The sequence below is a fragment of the Adiantum capillus-veneris genome, chromosome 13 (genome assembly GCF_014529385.1).
Source record: "Adiantum capillus-veneris isolate H3 chromosome 13, ASM1452938v2, whole genome shotgun sequence".
Taxonomy (NCBI): Eukaryota; Viridiplantae; Streptophyta; class Polypodiopsida; order Polypodiales; family Pteridaceae; genus Adiantum; species Adiantum capillus-veneris.
The window spans coordinates 60832354-60844707 of record NC_140943.1 but is presented as its reverse complement, the minus strand read 5'-3'; the positions used below and the strand labels follow the sequence as shown (position 1 = coordinate 60844707).

Here is a 12354-nt window from a genome sequence, read left to right as displayed (position 1 = left end):
ATACTTTCATGTGCTCTTTCTACAACTGTGTCGTGCCAAGGAAGAGACATGAAATGTGACTTCCTTGAATGCTTACTTTTCAGCTTTTCATGAAAAATCCGTATACATCCGTGCTCACTCATGAGTGAATCATGTTCAACGTACAATATGTCATGCCTAGGAAAAGGGATCACAAAAGGACGGTGACTAAAATACAAGAAAGCATCACGAATGAAACACTCGAACAATGCGTGCTGACTAATCATTTGAACACAATATACTTCCTGAGAGGGTTCTTTGGACCTTGACTCGAGAGCCAAGATCCGTTCTTCTTGATCGATCGAATCTGCAATGAGGTTAGCCTCGCTAGAGAACGCATCAATTAAACCATCATCCTTGTGAACAATCACATCATCTTGATGCAAATCATCATGCTCGTAACAAATCACATCTTGATCATCATGCAAATCATCATACTTGAGAGAAATCACATCTTGATCATCATGCAAATCATAATGCTCATCATTATCATGCAATTCATCATGCTTATCATCGTGCAAATCCTGTGTGTCTTGCTTTGGAGTCGAAGAGACTAAGAGAGTCTCCTTTTCCCGAATCTCTTGCATCTGTGCCCGCACTTGAAAAAAGAGTCGCAGCATCTCTTTCATGTGTCGGTCGTTCATGGCTTTTCTTGCTTTGTTCTCGCAATCCATTTCTGCTTTTCTTTCTACTCATTCACGATCAAATTCTGCAATTCTTTCTGCTCTTCTTGCTTCATGTTCTAACTTCCTGTCCATCATCATCATGTCGAAAGCCTCCATAGGAGTTAGTGCAATCCTTTGCGTAGATGGGGAAGGGAGGAAGTCGGGAAAACCTCTTGGTGGGGAAAATTCTTCTTCGCCTCTCTCATGCTCATCACTTCCAAGCGAAGTATCCATTCCGCTTCGAGTGATGACCATCCACTGAAGTCTTTGGTTCTTGTGGGTTCTTGTGGTCTTGGGTTCTTAAGTTCACGAGGAACTTGGGTTCTTGTGGGTTCTTGTGGTCTTGGGTTCTTAAGTTCACGAGGAACTTAGGTTCTTGTGCGTCTTGGGTCTTGGGTTCTTGGGGGTCTTGAGGTTCTTGAGGTTCTTGAGGTTCTTCTTTCGCTTGCAATCTGTGTTAGAGAAGGATCTTCTCTTCACCCGAGTTCTGCTCTTTTCCGGGGGCATACCCCTTGGCGGCCTTGCGCTCACACCAAGGTTGCTTTTTCCCACCTCACGTCGATTGGCCGGCTGCTAAGTGCACGGTTCGCTCTCAATGAGTGAAAAGAGGCACAAGGGGAGACTGGACAAGCCCTTCTTTCGTGGGTTTCCTATCACTCTTCAAAAACACGATTGGGAATCGACACGCCCAAGCGAACTTGGGTTCGTGTGACCGCAACAGGCAAAAAAAAAATCTTGTGGTTCTTTCCTTGAGCGATACAGAACACTCCCAAAGCTCTGATACCAATGTAAGCTGCAACGGAAGTGAATGTTCAACTTTGCTCAAGATGAGTGCTCCGAACTGTGCTGAAGGGTTCCTTTTTCTTATCCAAGGGAGAGCCTTCCGTTCCTTTAGTGAGAGAGTGCAATGGATACAAACAAAGTGAATGGATACTGTGAATGAAGGTGTTGAGACTGAGAGATAGAGAGAGAAGAGAATACGACACCCGAATGTTGTCGAACCCTCCTCCGAAGGCCCCACTCTCTATGGCGAGAGTGGTCTACTTATGATTGCACAAATCTCTACAATGCTTGGACTTGCCGAAGATGTCGACGACGATGAGGACGACAACGAGACGGGCTGAAATCTGAAAACGCTAATGGCTGAAATCTGCAAATCTTTATCTGCTGAATTCTGACTCTATGTCGATGACGATGTCGATGGCGACGGTACGACAACGACGCGTTGAAACTGTAGATGCTGAAATCTACGTTTTCCGGGCCGAAACTACAAACTTCGATTGATCCCATCGTGCGGCGAGGAACTGACGCGGGAAAGTGAGATCTGCGAGGTTCAGGACTTGTTCTACGGGTTTTAACTGCTGAAAACTGAAAACGCTGAGTCTAGGGCTGATTCCGTTGCGAAGATCTGCAAAAACGCTGAGGGGTCAGGCTGATGCAAAGATGCTAGGGCTGATTTGTCTTGATCTACAAAAACCATGTTGATCTGCTGGTGCAAACTGCTAACGCTAGGGCTGATCTGTCTTCTGCTGTCGCCAGGCTGCTGCAGATGCAAAAACGTTGGCTGATCTGGGTGCAAAACGCTAGACCTTCTTGCAGATGCAAAAACGCTAGGCTTGCTGGGTCCTGCTGAGAAGGTGCCTGTTGAACTGAGTTCCTGCTGCCTCTTCTGCCAGAAAGTGCTAACTTTGGTTTGCTTATATATTATCTTAGCAAAATTGCTCTACCTAGTTCCCAACAAAAGTCACTTAATAAATAAGTGAAAAATGTCAAAAATAGGGGAAATAGGTTTAACGCCATGGAAAATTCCCTTGATGGATTCTAATGAATTCTGATGGGAATGCTGATGATCATGTTGTGCGCAACCGGAGGATATGCATCTACTCTAAGTGACTGGTCATGCACGGTTTGCGAACAGACTCACAGAAGTGCCAGATCACTTCCTATCCTAGACTGACTTGACTGAACTAAACACCTGGTCATGTTGTAGCTTGTCCACGGACACATAGGGTTGGATGTGTCACGTGACGTGAGCGTAGTGCCCATGTTCTCAAACAATCCTCTCCAATACAAACTGGTCATGTGAGGATCACAATCACTGATAATTGATTGTGGCATACCATGGTACTTAAAACACATTGTACATGAACAAGCGTGCCATCTGGTCAGATTTTATCTTCTTCCTGACAGGGATAAAATGGGCCTGCTTGCTGAAACTGCAGATAATGCTCCATATACCATCATTCCTTGTTGGCGTTTTTGGAAGATCAAAGATAAAGTCCATAGCAATGCTTTCCCATGGCTTATCCGGAATCAGTAGTGGTTGTAACAACCCTGGTGCCTTTTGCCTGTCAAACTTGATCTTTTGGCAAATTATGCATGCTCGCACAAAGGCATCTCCTCAAGGTAGGCCAATAGAAGAATGTCTCTACCGCTTTAATTGTCGAATCAATACCACAATGCCCTGCATAGGTGGGACATGACTCTCTTCCATGACCTTATGTCGCAATGGCCTAGTGACACAAAGTCTGCCATGCATCATCATAAAACCATCTCTGAGGAGGTAGTGCTCATGATGTTGCCCCTCTTGCAACTGTTCAAAGATCCTTTCAAAATCTTCATCAGTAGCATATTGTTCTTTCATGTCATCTAACTCATGATCATAAGGAATTGACACAACTGAAATTTGTGGCTTCCTTGATAATGCATCAACCACAACATTCTTCTTGCCTTCCACATAAATAATCTGGAAGTGGAACATGGAAAGAATGTTTGCCCATCGCATATGCTTTTTGGATAACTTTGACTGTGTCAAGAAGTATTGCAAGGTCTGATGGTCTGTTTGGACAACAAAATCAGCACCTAAGAGGTAGTGCTTCCAGCTAGAAAGCGCGTGAATCATGGCCAAGAGCTCTTTCTCATAGACATGCATAGTCCTCTCTGGCCCTTGCAAAATTCGGCTTTCATAAGCTACTACCCGTCCATCTTGCATTAGCACTGCTCCGATGCTACTGCCACACGCGTCACAGACGACAAATGACTTCCTGAGATCTGGCAAAACAATAACTGGATCTGAAGTCAACTTTTCCTTTAAGAGACTAAAAGCTGAAATCTCTTTTTGGGTCCATCTGAAAGTGACCTCTTTCTTTTGCAAAGCGTGAAGAGGCGATGCTATCTCTGCAAAATTCCTGATAAACCCATGAAGCTTCTGACATCGTGCACAGTCTTCAAGTCTGGCCATGTCTTAATAGCTTCGACCTTTGTGGGATCCATTCTAAGTTCTAACACCATCCTTTGAGACTATATGGCCAAGAAAGTGGATCTCTTCGAGGAAGAATTCACTTTTCTTCGGATTGACAAGTAGCCTTGACTGCGCAATTCTTCGAACACAATGGTCAAGTGACACCTATGCTCCTCTTCATTCTTCGAATACACTATCATGTCATCGAAGAACGTCCCAACAAACTGTTGATGCGAGCGGAAAATGCGGTCCATCATTCTGTTGAACGTGGCAGGAGCATTTGTTAGCCCAAACGGCATCACTAGAAACTCATAAAGACCAAATGTCGTTTTGAACGCAGTCTTGTGCACATCCTCTAGCCTTATACGAATCTGATGGTGGCCACCCTTAAGGTTTATCCTGCTGAAAATTGCAACACCCTCTAAACGATCGAGAATATCATCAATTCGAGGAATAGAAAACCTATTTTTGATGGTATTCTTATTTAACGCACGGTAATCAATACACATGCGCCATGAGCCATCCTTCTTCTGCACTAGGAGCACTGGGGAGCAAAAGGGTGAAGAAATAGGCTGAATCAGCCCCTTCTCTAATAACTCCTCAACCTGGCCCATAATCTCTTTCTGTTGCGCCGCACTAACCCTGTAGGGAGGTCTATTTGGTGGGCTACACCCTGGCACCAAATCTATCCGATGATCCTCAGGTCTCTCTGGTGGCAATTGCGACGGTAATGAATCAGAAAAACAATCACTAAACTTCGGCAAAAATGCTGACCTTTCTTTATCTAACACAGATAAATTTGACTGATCACTATCTGGGACATCACGTGCAAAATCAAGTACACAGGAAGATGATTCTTTATTACAAAAGTGATAGTAGAAGCCGATACAATAGGGACTGACTCTCCTTTAAGCTTTACATCCAAGATGTGAGTTTTGCCCCTATGTTGTAAAGTGATCTTTTTGTTGTAGGCATCAAGACTCCATGCACTCGGAACATTCACGGGATCCCCAACAAGGCGTCACATCCTTCCAGCGGCATCATGTAGAACTCTTTTGTGTCCACATACGACCGAATATGCAGACGCAACTTTCCAATGATGGGAGTAACACACTCTCAGGACATGCCAACCCTGCCTGTGCTGTATACCCCATCTCTTCAGCCCTGATGCCTAGCTTCATAGATAACTCTGGTGAGATAAAGTTGGCTTTGGCACCTGGTTCAAAGAAGATGAGTGCCTGATCCCTAACTTTGTCTTGCATAACTTACTGGCATCTGTACTGGGCCTGTCACCCACCATGTCTGGCACCAAACCTGCCGTGGGTTTAGGCTTCTTGCCTTTCTGGTCTTCTTTATCATCTGAGTCAGTTGGTCTTTTCCTTTGTGGACGATTGGTGGCAAAGTGACCAGGCTGCTCACATATAAAGCATTTATTTTCAGCCTTTAGGACCTTCCTTTCCTCAAGCGACTTGCACACAAAAGGCTTCCTTTTCTGTTTCTTTGCCTGCGCTCCAGAAGTCCCAGATGAATCCTTGTCCTTGGTGACCTTTTCTCACCCCTGTGACGCTTCAGGAGCCCTTTTCACAAAGGGTCTCTTCGCTGAATTTTTCTTTTGCTGCCCGCTTTTCTCGTTGCTCGGAAACCCACTGTCCTCTCCTTTCAGCAAGGCAAGACCAGTGTTAGCACCTTCCATAAGTTGAGTGAGGGTAGCCACTCTGTTCTTGGTAAAGTAATCACGAACCCCTTTAGGCAGCCCACAATAGTACTTCTCTATCTGCTCTGTCAGTGGCACAAATCTGTAGGGGGTCACTGAGAGTAACGCTTTACAAAACCTCCGATTGTACTGCAGCAAGCTCTTCCATGTAGCCAAAGTAAGCTGGTGCCAATTTGTCATGACGTCAACTTCAAATTCATTTGACAGCCAAGCAAATGCAAACATTTTCTTGAAGTAGACCCAAGTGGCGGGTGCCTGCCCTTGCATTAACAATGTCGTCCACCATGTAAGCGCATTGTCCTTTAAGAAAGTGGCAGCTTTCCTGACTTTCGAGGCCTCTGTAAAATTCCCTCATGCATAAGCTGTATCAATCTGCTGGAGGAAAGTGAGAGCCTTTGCTTTATCCTCAAAGCCACTGAAAGTACTGAACTTTAAAGCTGCGCCACCTTCTTTGTGAGCTTTCGGCTTCTCCAGTGCCACCAAATTGTCATAGGGAATAGTCTGCAACATGGGCACTGTAGTAGGCATGATCGGCACATCTTGGCCATTCACATTTTGCGTCAGAGGTGCGACATCTGGCTGCTGTCCAAAAAAATCAGCCGTGCGAAAATGGCCCTATGGCACCCCAAACTGGCCCTCGTTGCACTGAAAACCTTGTTGCATGCCGATACTACCATACATGGGGTTTGGCATGATGCCTTGCATACCCCCAAACACTGTTCCTGGCATGTACGGCAGACTTCCAGGCGCATAACCAGCCATAGTTTGGAACATTGATCCACCCCCGAAATACCAAGGATGTACCTGGGTGGTGGAAAAACTGGGTGCATAGCCTGGTATCCAGTTCCCTGTCCATTCAAGACCACATGCGGGCTCTGAAAGGTGGCGGGCTGAACTGGCATAACCTGTGGAATAGGCGCCCTAGCCACCTGTTCAAGCACAGGAGAACCTGTTTTGGAGCCCCTGACTCCGCAACATGCAAGTGTTCCCTTTCCTGCTGAGTCACATGAAGTACTTGGGCTTGAGCCTCAACAAGCTCCGTACGCGGTGTAGGTTGCCTATTTTGTTGTTGCACTGGTTGCGCTTGCAAGAACTCCATAAACCTTGGATTCTGCACCAGCTGCGAAAAGACATTCACCGCGATGACTAATTGAGTCCTGAATGCATCATCCTCAAGTTGCCCAGTCATAAAGCCCTCTACTACTAGAGGGACATTCACATTAACAGTCTGACGTGGCCGTGAACTCTCGCCAATCTCGAAGACCATAGGAATTTCCTGCCTCTCCTTTGAAGAGGAACCCTCTTCCATAATGCCCTTCCCTTTGTCGGCCATAGTGTAATCCCGCGTTCTTGCACTCTGTCTTTACCCAAAACAACTGAGGCTCACTCTTTGAGGAAAAAGTGATTGATGTCCCGGCAACGCAACCTTGAAACCGGCCCGTGGGGCGGTAGGCGTTGGCTTTCACTCGAAATTCTTTACTTTAGACACACACAGAGAGAACGTGCAAAGGAAACCTGTGACGGGAATTAACACTTAAGCACACACACAGCTCGGAAGCTAGAATGCTCCGAGCAGACGCCGACAACCTCTAGGCTCCAAAATTGGCGCCCCTTTCAGTATTTATTTATTCTTTGAGAGGGTAAATTACAAAGTAGAGTCCTGGGAATCCTTTATCTGTATCCCTCTAGATACTACCTGATTTGGCCAAATTTTGGCAACATAACAGCCCCAAAACTTGCGCGAAACCAATTCTCGCTGTATTTACTGGTTTTTGCCATGTTTTCAGCCCCAAACAGTCCCCTAGCTGTCCTCTGCCAGTGGTGCACAATTCCCAAGGGTTCTGGCGTCCGTATGGCTGAAAAACAGTTAATTTTCTGCGCATACACGGCGCTGAATTTGCACCTATATGGTGAGGTTATGACCCTCACCAGTGCCTGCTTTGGTGTAGCAGCTAGCTACCCCCGTTCCTGCTCAAGGAGGCTCTTGCCTCAGCACGAAAGCATGAAACCACACAGCTGTACATCAATCAAATGAAGAGCCCTCTTGTGAGGCATCACATAACTGCACGTAGGGGAGAGAGAGAGAGCAGTGTGTAGCGTGCAAGGCATCACTTCTAGCACCACACTGTACATGAGAGGGAAAGAAAGCACTCCATAGCTCTTAACCTGTGACAGTTCTTCAAAAATGAGGCCTCCCAGCTTATAATCAAGCGCTACCTCTTCCTTTGTGAGGCAAGTTCACAGAAATGTGACACTTGGCGCATTTACAAGCATTTTTCCGTTTCGGGTTTGCCGCGTAAAAATCTCTCGACTAGTTGCTCAGTTGACTTCGCGGCAGAGTTGTAAAATGTTCCCCTAGTCATACCGACGTGAACACATTTCATGGTCCAAAGTAGCAGTTCCCTAAATTTTAGGAGATGCTTCTGTTGGGCTCCCTCATTGGGACCGCATCCAAAAGTGCAATGTGGCCCAACTGTCGGATACTTTCTGTTGGTTATCCCACCTTGACTTTATGCCTTTATTGAATTCACTTCCAAGTATCCACCAACTTGCTAAGCCTAGACATCCTCTTACTATACGAATTCCAATGCCGACCAACTTCCCGTCTGCGGGTGAAACTACCGTTCACATTGGCCACAGTGTCCGATTATTTGCAACTTCAAAAAGAGGGTCTCAAAAATAAAACAAAAATCATTGGAAAGAAACCAACAACTAAGGTTAGCAATTGCCACGTCCTCATGACATAGTTAACAGTTGCCACGTCCTCGTGACATGTGACATACCACCTGTGCAAGCTTTAAGCGTAGCTCGATTTTTAATGTCCGGCCAAGTTTGTGGATCTTTAAAGCCACTGAGTAGTGCCACGTTATCACACTAGTGGCAAAGATTCTTGAGCCATTCTAGGTGATAAGTCAAATGATGGGTGGCGCCAGTATCGAGAAACTATCCCTCAACATAAGCAGAGGGGGGCACCCATAAAAGTAGCTTATAGCTGCATTGGCAAATGGGGCAGCATGAGAAGAGGTTAGTTGATGCCATCATAATGTGATAGCTCAACATAGTGAGCTTGGATCTGAGCATGGGACCGAAGCTGCCTGCATTGAACCTTTGATGAACAGAGCTTGGAAGAAGACATTTACTTGCTTGATTCTTCTTTTTCTGATTAGATTCTTTCTCTAGATGCCTATATTTGTGGCAGAAGTTGCATTGAATGTGAGCATGGGGATTGCCCTTATTGGCATGATGTTGTCTGTGACCACCACCATGATTCAATCCGAAATGGTGGCGAGAAGGGTGCTTGCTGATGTTGAAGGACTCTTGATGGTTGGAGTTACTCCACGAGGCTTTGCTGGCTTTATGGTCATGGCAAGTGCCATTGGTTGAGCTCCTGTAGTTTGACCATGGAGAGCCTCTTCTTGATGGATTTTAGCCACCAAGGGTTGCAGCTGCAAGTCCACATGAGGCTTGTGTAGTAATAAATATCAGCCAAGAGGATGGAAGGGTTGATCATGGACTATAAGGTTTCAAGAATGGCCAAACCCAAGATACTGACTTCATCGAGAAGAGTCTGCCAAGCATCCACCAACTTGGTAGTGCTTTGACCTTCTTGCATGTTCGTGTTCACCAGTCTCTTGATCAAGGAGAGTTAGTCAATTAAGTCGGTGTGCGCATATGTCTTCTAGCAGAACGACCATATGGCTTGAGCTGATTTCAGAGACCGCACCATTTGCACTTATCCATCGCCGCAATGAAGGATAATGTTCAAATGGGCGTTGTTATCCTTCGTGGTCCACTCCACTCGTGCAGGACCTTGAGCTAGAGTAGAGATGATATCCCATAGTTGAAGCTCCTTGAGGTAGAGCACCATATTCAACTTCTAGACCGTTATCTATAGTGTGATATCTAGCTTTGAGAGGTTTGTGGAGGAGCTCTCAAACATCTTGCAAGGTGCCGGGTGCCTTGGGGGAGAGAGATGAGTAGCAAGGTCAATTTTTTTTGAAAGGGATTAAGAACCTAATCGTTCACAAGTGCAAGTTGAGTTATTAAATTAATGCTCTCTCTCTTATCATGAAAGAAAACTAAATACTTTAACCTATGATTAGACAAAAGATAAATAAACACTAATGTACACATCGAACAAGACAAAAGACTCTTCTAAATATGAAGAAGCTTGATTGTACAATTTGAAAGACTAATACAAGACCTCTTTATATACAAGACTGAAAGTTGATTGTGGGTATAACTATAGGAGAAAATGTAGGAAAGGTGCCACTAATCTAGGAGAGATTTTAGGGTAGCTGAGGTAGGGAAGATAGTTGAGGTGATGTAGGGTGTAGCTCCTAGTGTGTGTGCGTCTGTGCTTCTACTCATAGTTCTAGCAATATGTAATGCACTTTTGTATACTTTTTATTGAAATGTAGCTTATCTGGTGGTATATGAGTTTGTAATGCATATTATATAGATAATGCAAGTTATGGAATTGCTTTACGAAATCTACAATAATTTAATAGTGTTGAAATGATGTTTGTATCGATGTTATGAAATCGCTTATAAGCTTCATTTATTTACCTTTTTATAAAGTAGAAAAGTGAATAGATATCATTCACCACAAATATATAGTTCTCAACTTAAAAAAGACTCGTTAATTTAAGTTTGATGCTTGAAATTAATTAAAATTTGGAGCTCCAAATCTTTCTTTTTTTTTTTGCTTCATATTTAAGTTTTTTAATTTCAATCTCTTATTACTTTTGCAGATAGATTTAACTACGAATGTCCGAGTCTTGACATCCAAGATATAGCACCAATAGACAGCTTCGAAGATTTACATTGTGTCGCAGTCCAAGAGTCGATCGGCATTCCTGAAGAAGCGAGCCCTCAAAAAACCTATATGGCTGCCCTAAGCATGAATGATGAATTGCTTCTTTCTACTTCGCTCTCATCGCTCTCAACAACTGACGGTCAGGTATCCCCTTCATTTACTTCTTTTGAGAGCATGCAAACAAAAGATGAGGAGATTCACACTCATTTAAATCCGCCTCTCTACATCAACCAGCACGCAGAAGTAGCACCAGAGATGATTGCAATAACCATGACTGATGTCCCTACTGATCCATATATGTGTATTGAAGAGCTGCCTATGCTAAACAATGGTGGTTGGGATTTCTCCATGCTCAATTCCATGGGGGTAAACTCCCATAGTAATATGGTAAGCTTCTATGATCCGTCGACATTTCCCACCGAACAGGGACCTTTAATCTCATCATGTATCTTCAACCCCTCCATCATTAGCTCCAACGATAATCTCGTGTACCCTACCCAAAAATCCCTCAAGACTGCCTCTTATTTTTCTAGCATAATTAATCAGCATCATGATCAGGGATGTCTCACAGAAATTTTGCCTTTTTCTAACAATAACAATTTGAGTTGGCAATCTCCTGCCGCAAAAACACGAGCCGCTCGCAAAAGAAGAATGGCTCGAAAGCTTCTTCATGTTGTACCATATCAGTCTCGTGCGTCTTCATCAACATGGTCAACACCCACCTTGCTAACCAACACCAAAGAGAGACCATGCCACGTGCAAGGAAAAGGCTCAGCACATGAAAAGCATGTTGAGGCAGAGGTATATACTTATATCCAAGAATTCTTGAGATATTATTTCAAAATGTACTTTTTTTGAGATTCTATGCATACATAGGCTTAAAATAAAGAACTTCACACAATGTTATATATAATGAAATCAGACATATATATATACATACATACATATGTATGTATGTATTTATATATATGTCTGATTTTATCATAGCTTTCTGACTCATATGTATATATATGACAGGTCTCTTGTATTGACGAGACAAAGTTGCGATTTCTCCTTCAAAAGGAGTTGAAACCTAGCGATGTTGGAAGTCTAGGACGGATAATTCTACCAAAGGTAATTTTATCATTTCGCAATTTCATCGCCTTGCTCAACTTTGGTAAAACTTTTCAAAAGTAGAAATAGTCAATTCACATTTCAGAATTATGCCATAGGTAATGAAGCTCTTGAAGAGAAAAAAGTACATCCTAAAATATTTTATAAAAGTTTAAATTGTTAAGACACTAAAGAAGTTCTAGTTAATCTTTTTAAACTATTTCATGTTACAAGATGTCTACAATAAAATTTGTTGTGAATACTTAAAACTCTAAATATAAAGTAAATTCTGGGAAAAACTTTCATGAAATTACTAGTCTGTATTCAATAAGTTTTTATCTTATGTGTTGAGAATTGGTCTCAATTCTTGAGAATAAAGTAGCTTCAAAAAATTACAATCTTTATTCAATATCTTTCGTAAGTTAAATTTTCATGAGAAGAGAAAAAGTTGGTTTCTTATACATTGCATGTTTATTGTTTAGCTATAAACTTATTTATTTATTTATATAAATAGCAGAAATATCACTATGCACTACTTCGATGACTAAGCGAAAAACTCATTCAATTATAAGTTTGCCTAAACTTTCTTACTATAAAGCCATTATAATTTGAACCATCGTAAGCTTCTTCCCTTGTGCAGAAGGATGCAGAGATAAGTTTACCCAAATTGAATGAAAAGGAAGGTATGGCTATTCCTATGATAGATATATCCGAATCTCGAGTTTGGACTTTAAGATTTCGGTAAGTTTGCAAGAACTTTTATTCAGGTTAATTGTATGTGTTTGTAGTTATTAATCTTTCTAGA

The 12354-nt window shown here is 43.1% G+C and overlaps 1 protein-coding gene and 1 long non-coding RNA gene across 2 annotated transcripts in view; one reads left to right on the top strand and one right to left on the bottom strand.

Annotated features, from left to right (window-relative positions):
* Positions 1-12354, bottom strand: part of LOC147444108 (uncharacterized) — a 61250-nt gene that overhangs the window by 23017 nt on the left and 25879 nt on the right. The gene's annotated exons all lie outside the window — the stretch shown is intronic.
* Positions 1-12354, top strand: part of LOC147444109 (uncharacterized) — a 42521-nt gene that overhangs the window by 29392 nt on the left and 775 nt on the right. The window contains exons 2-4 of the mRNA XM_086526840.1: positions 10393-11258; positions 11475-11570; positions 12190-12290. Coding sequence (XP_086382966.1) covers positions 10393-11258; positions 11475-11570; positions 12190-12290 — 1063 coding nt within the window. The remainder of the gene's footprint in view (positions 1-10392; positions 11259-11474; positions 11571-12189; positions 12291-12354) is intronic.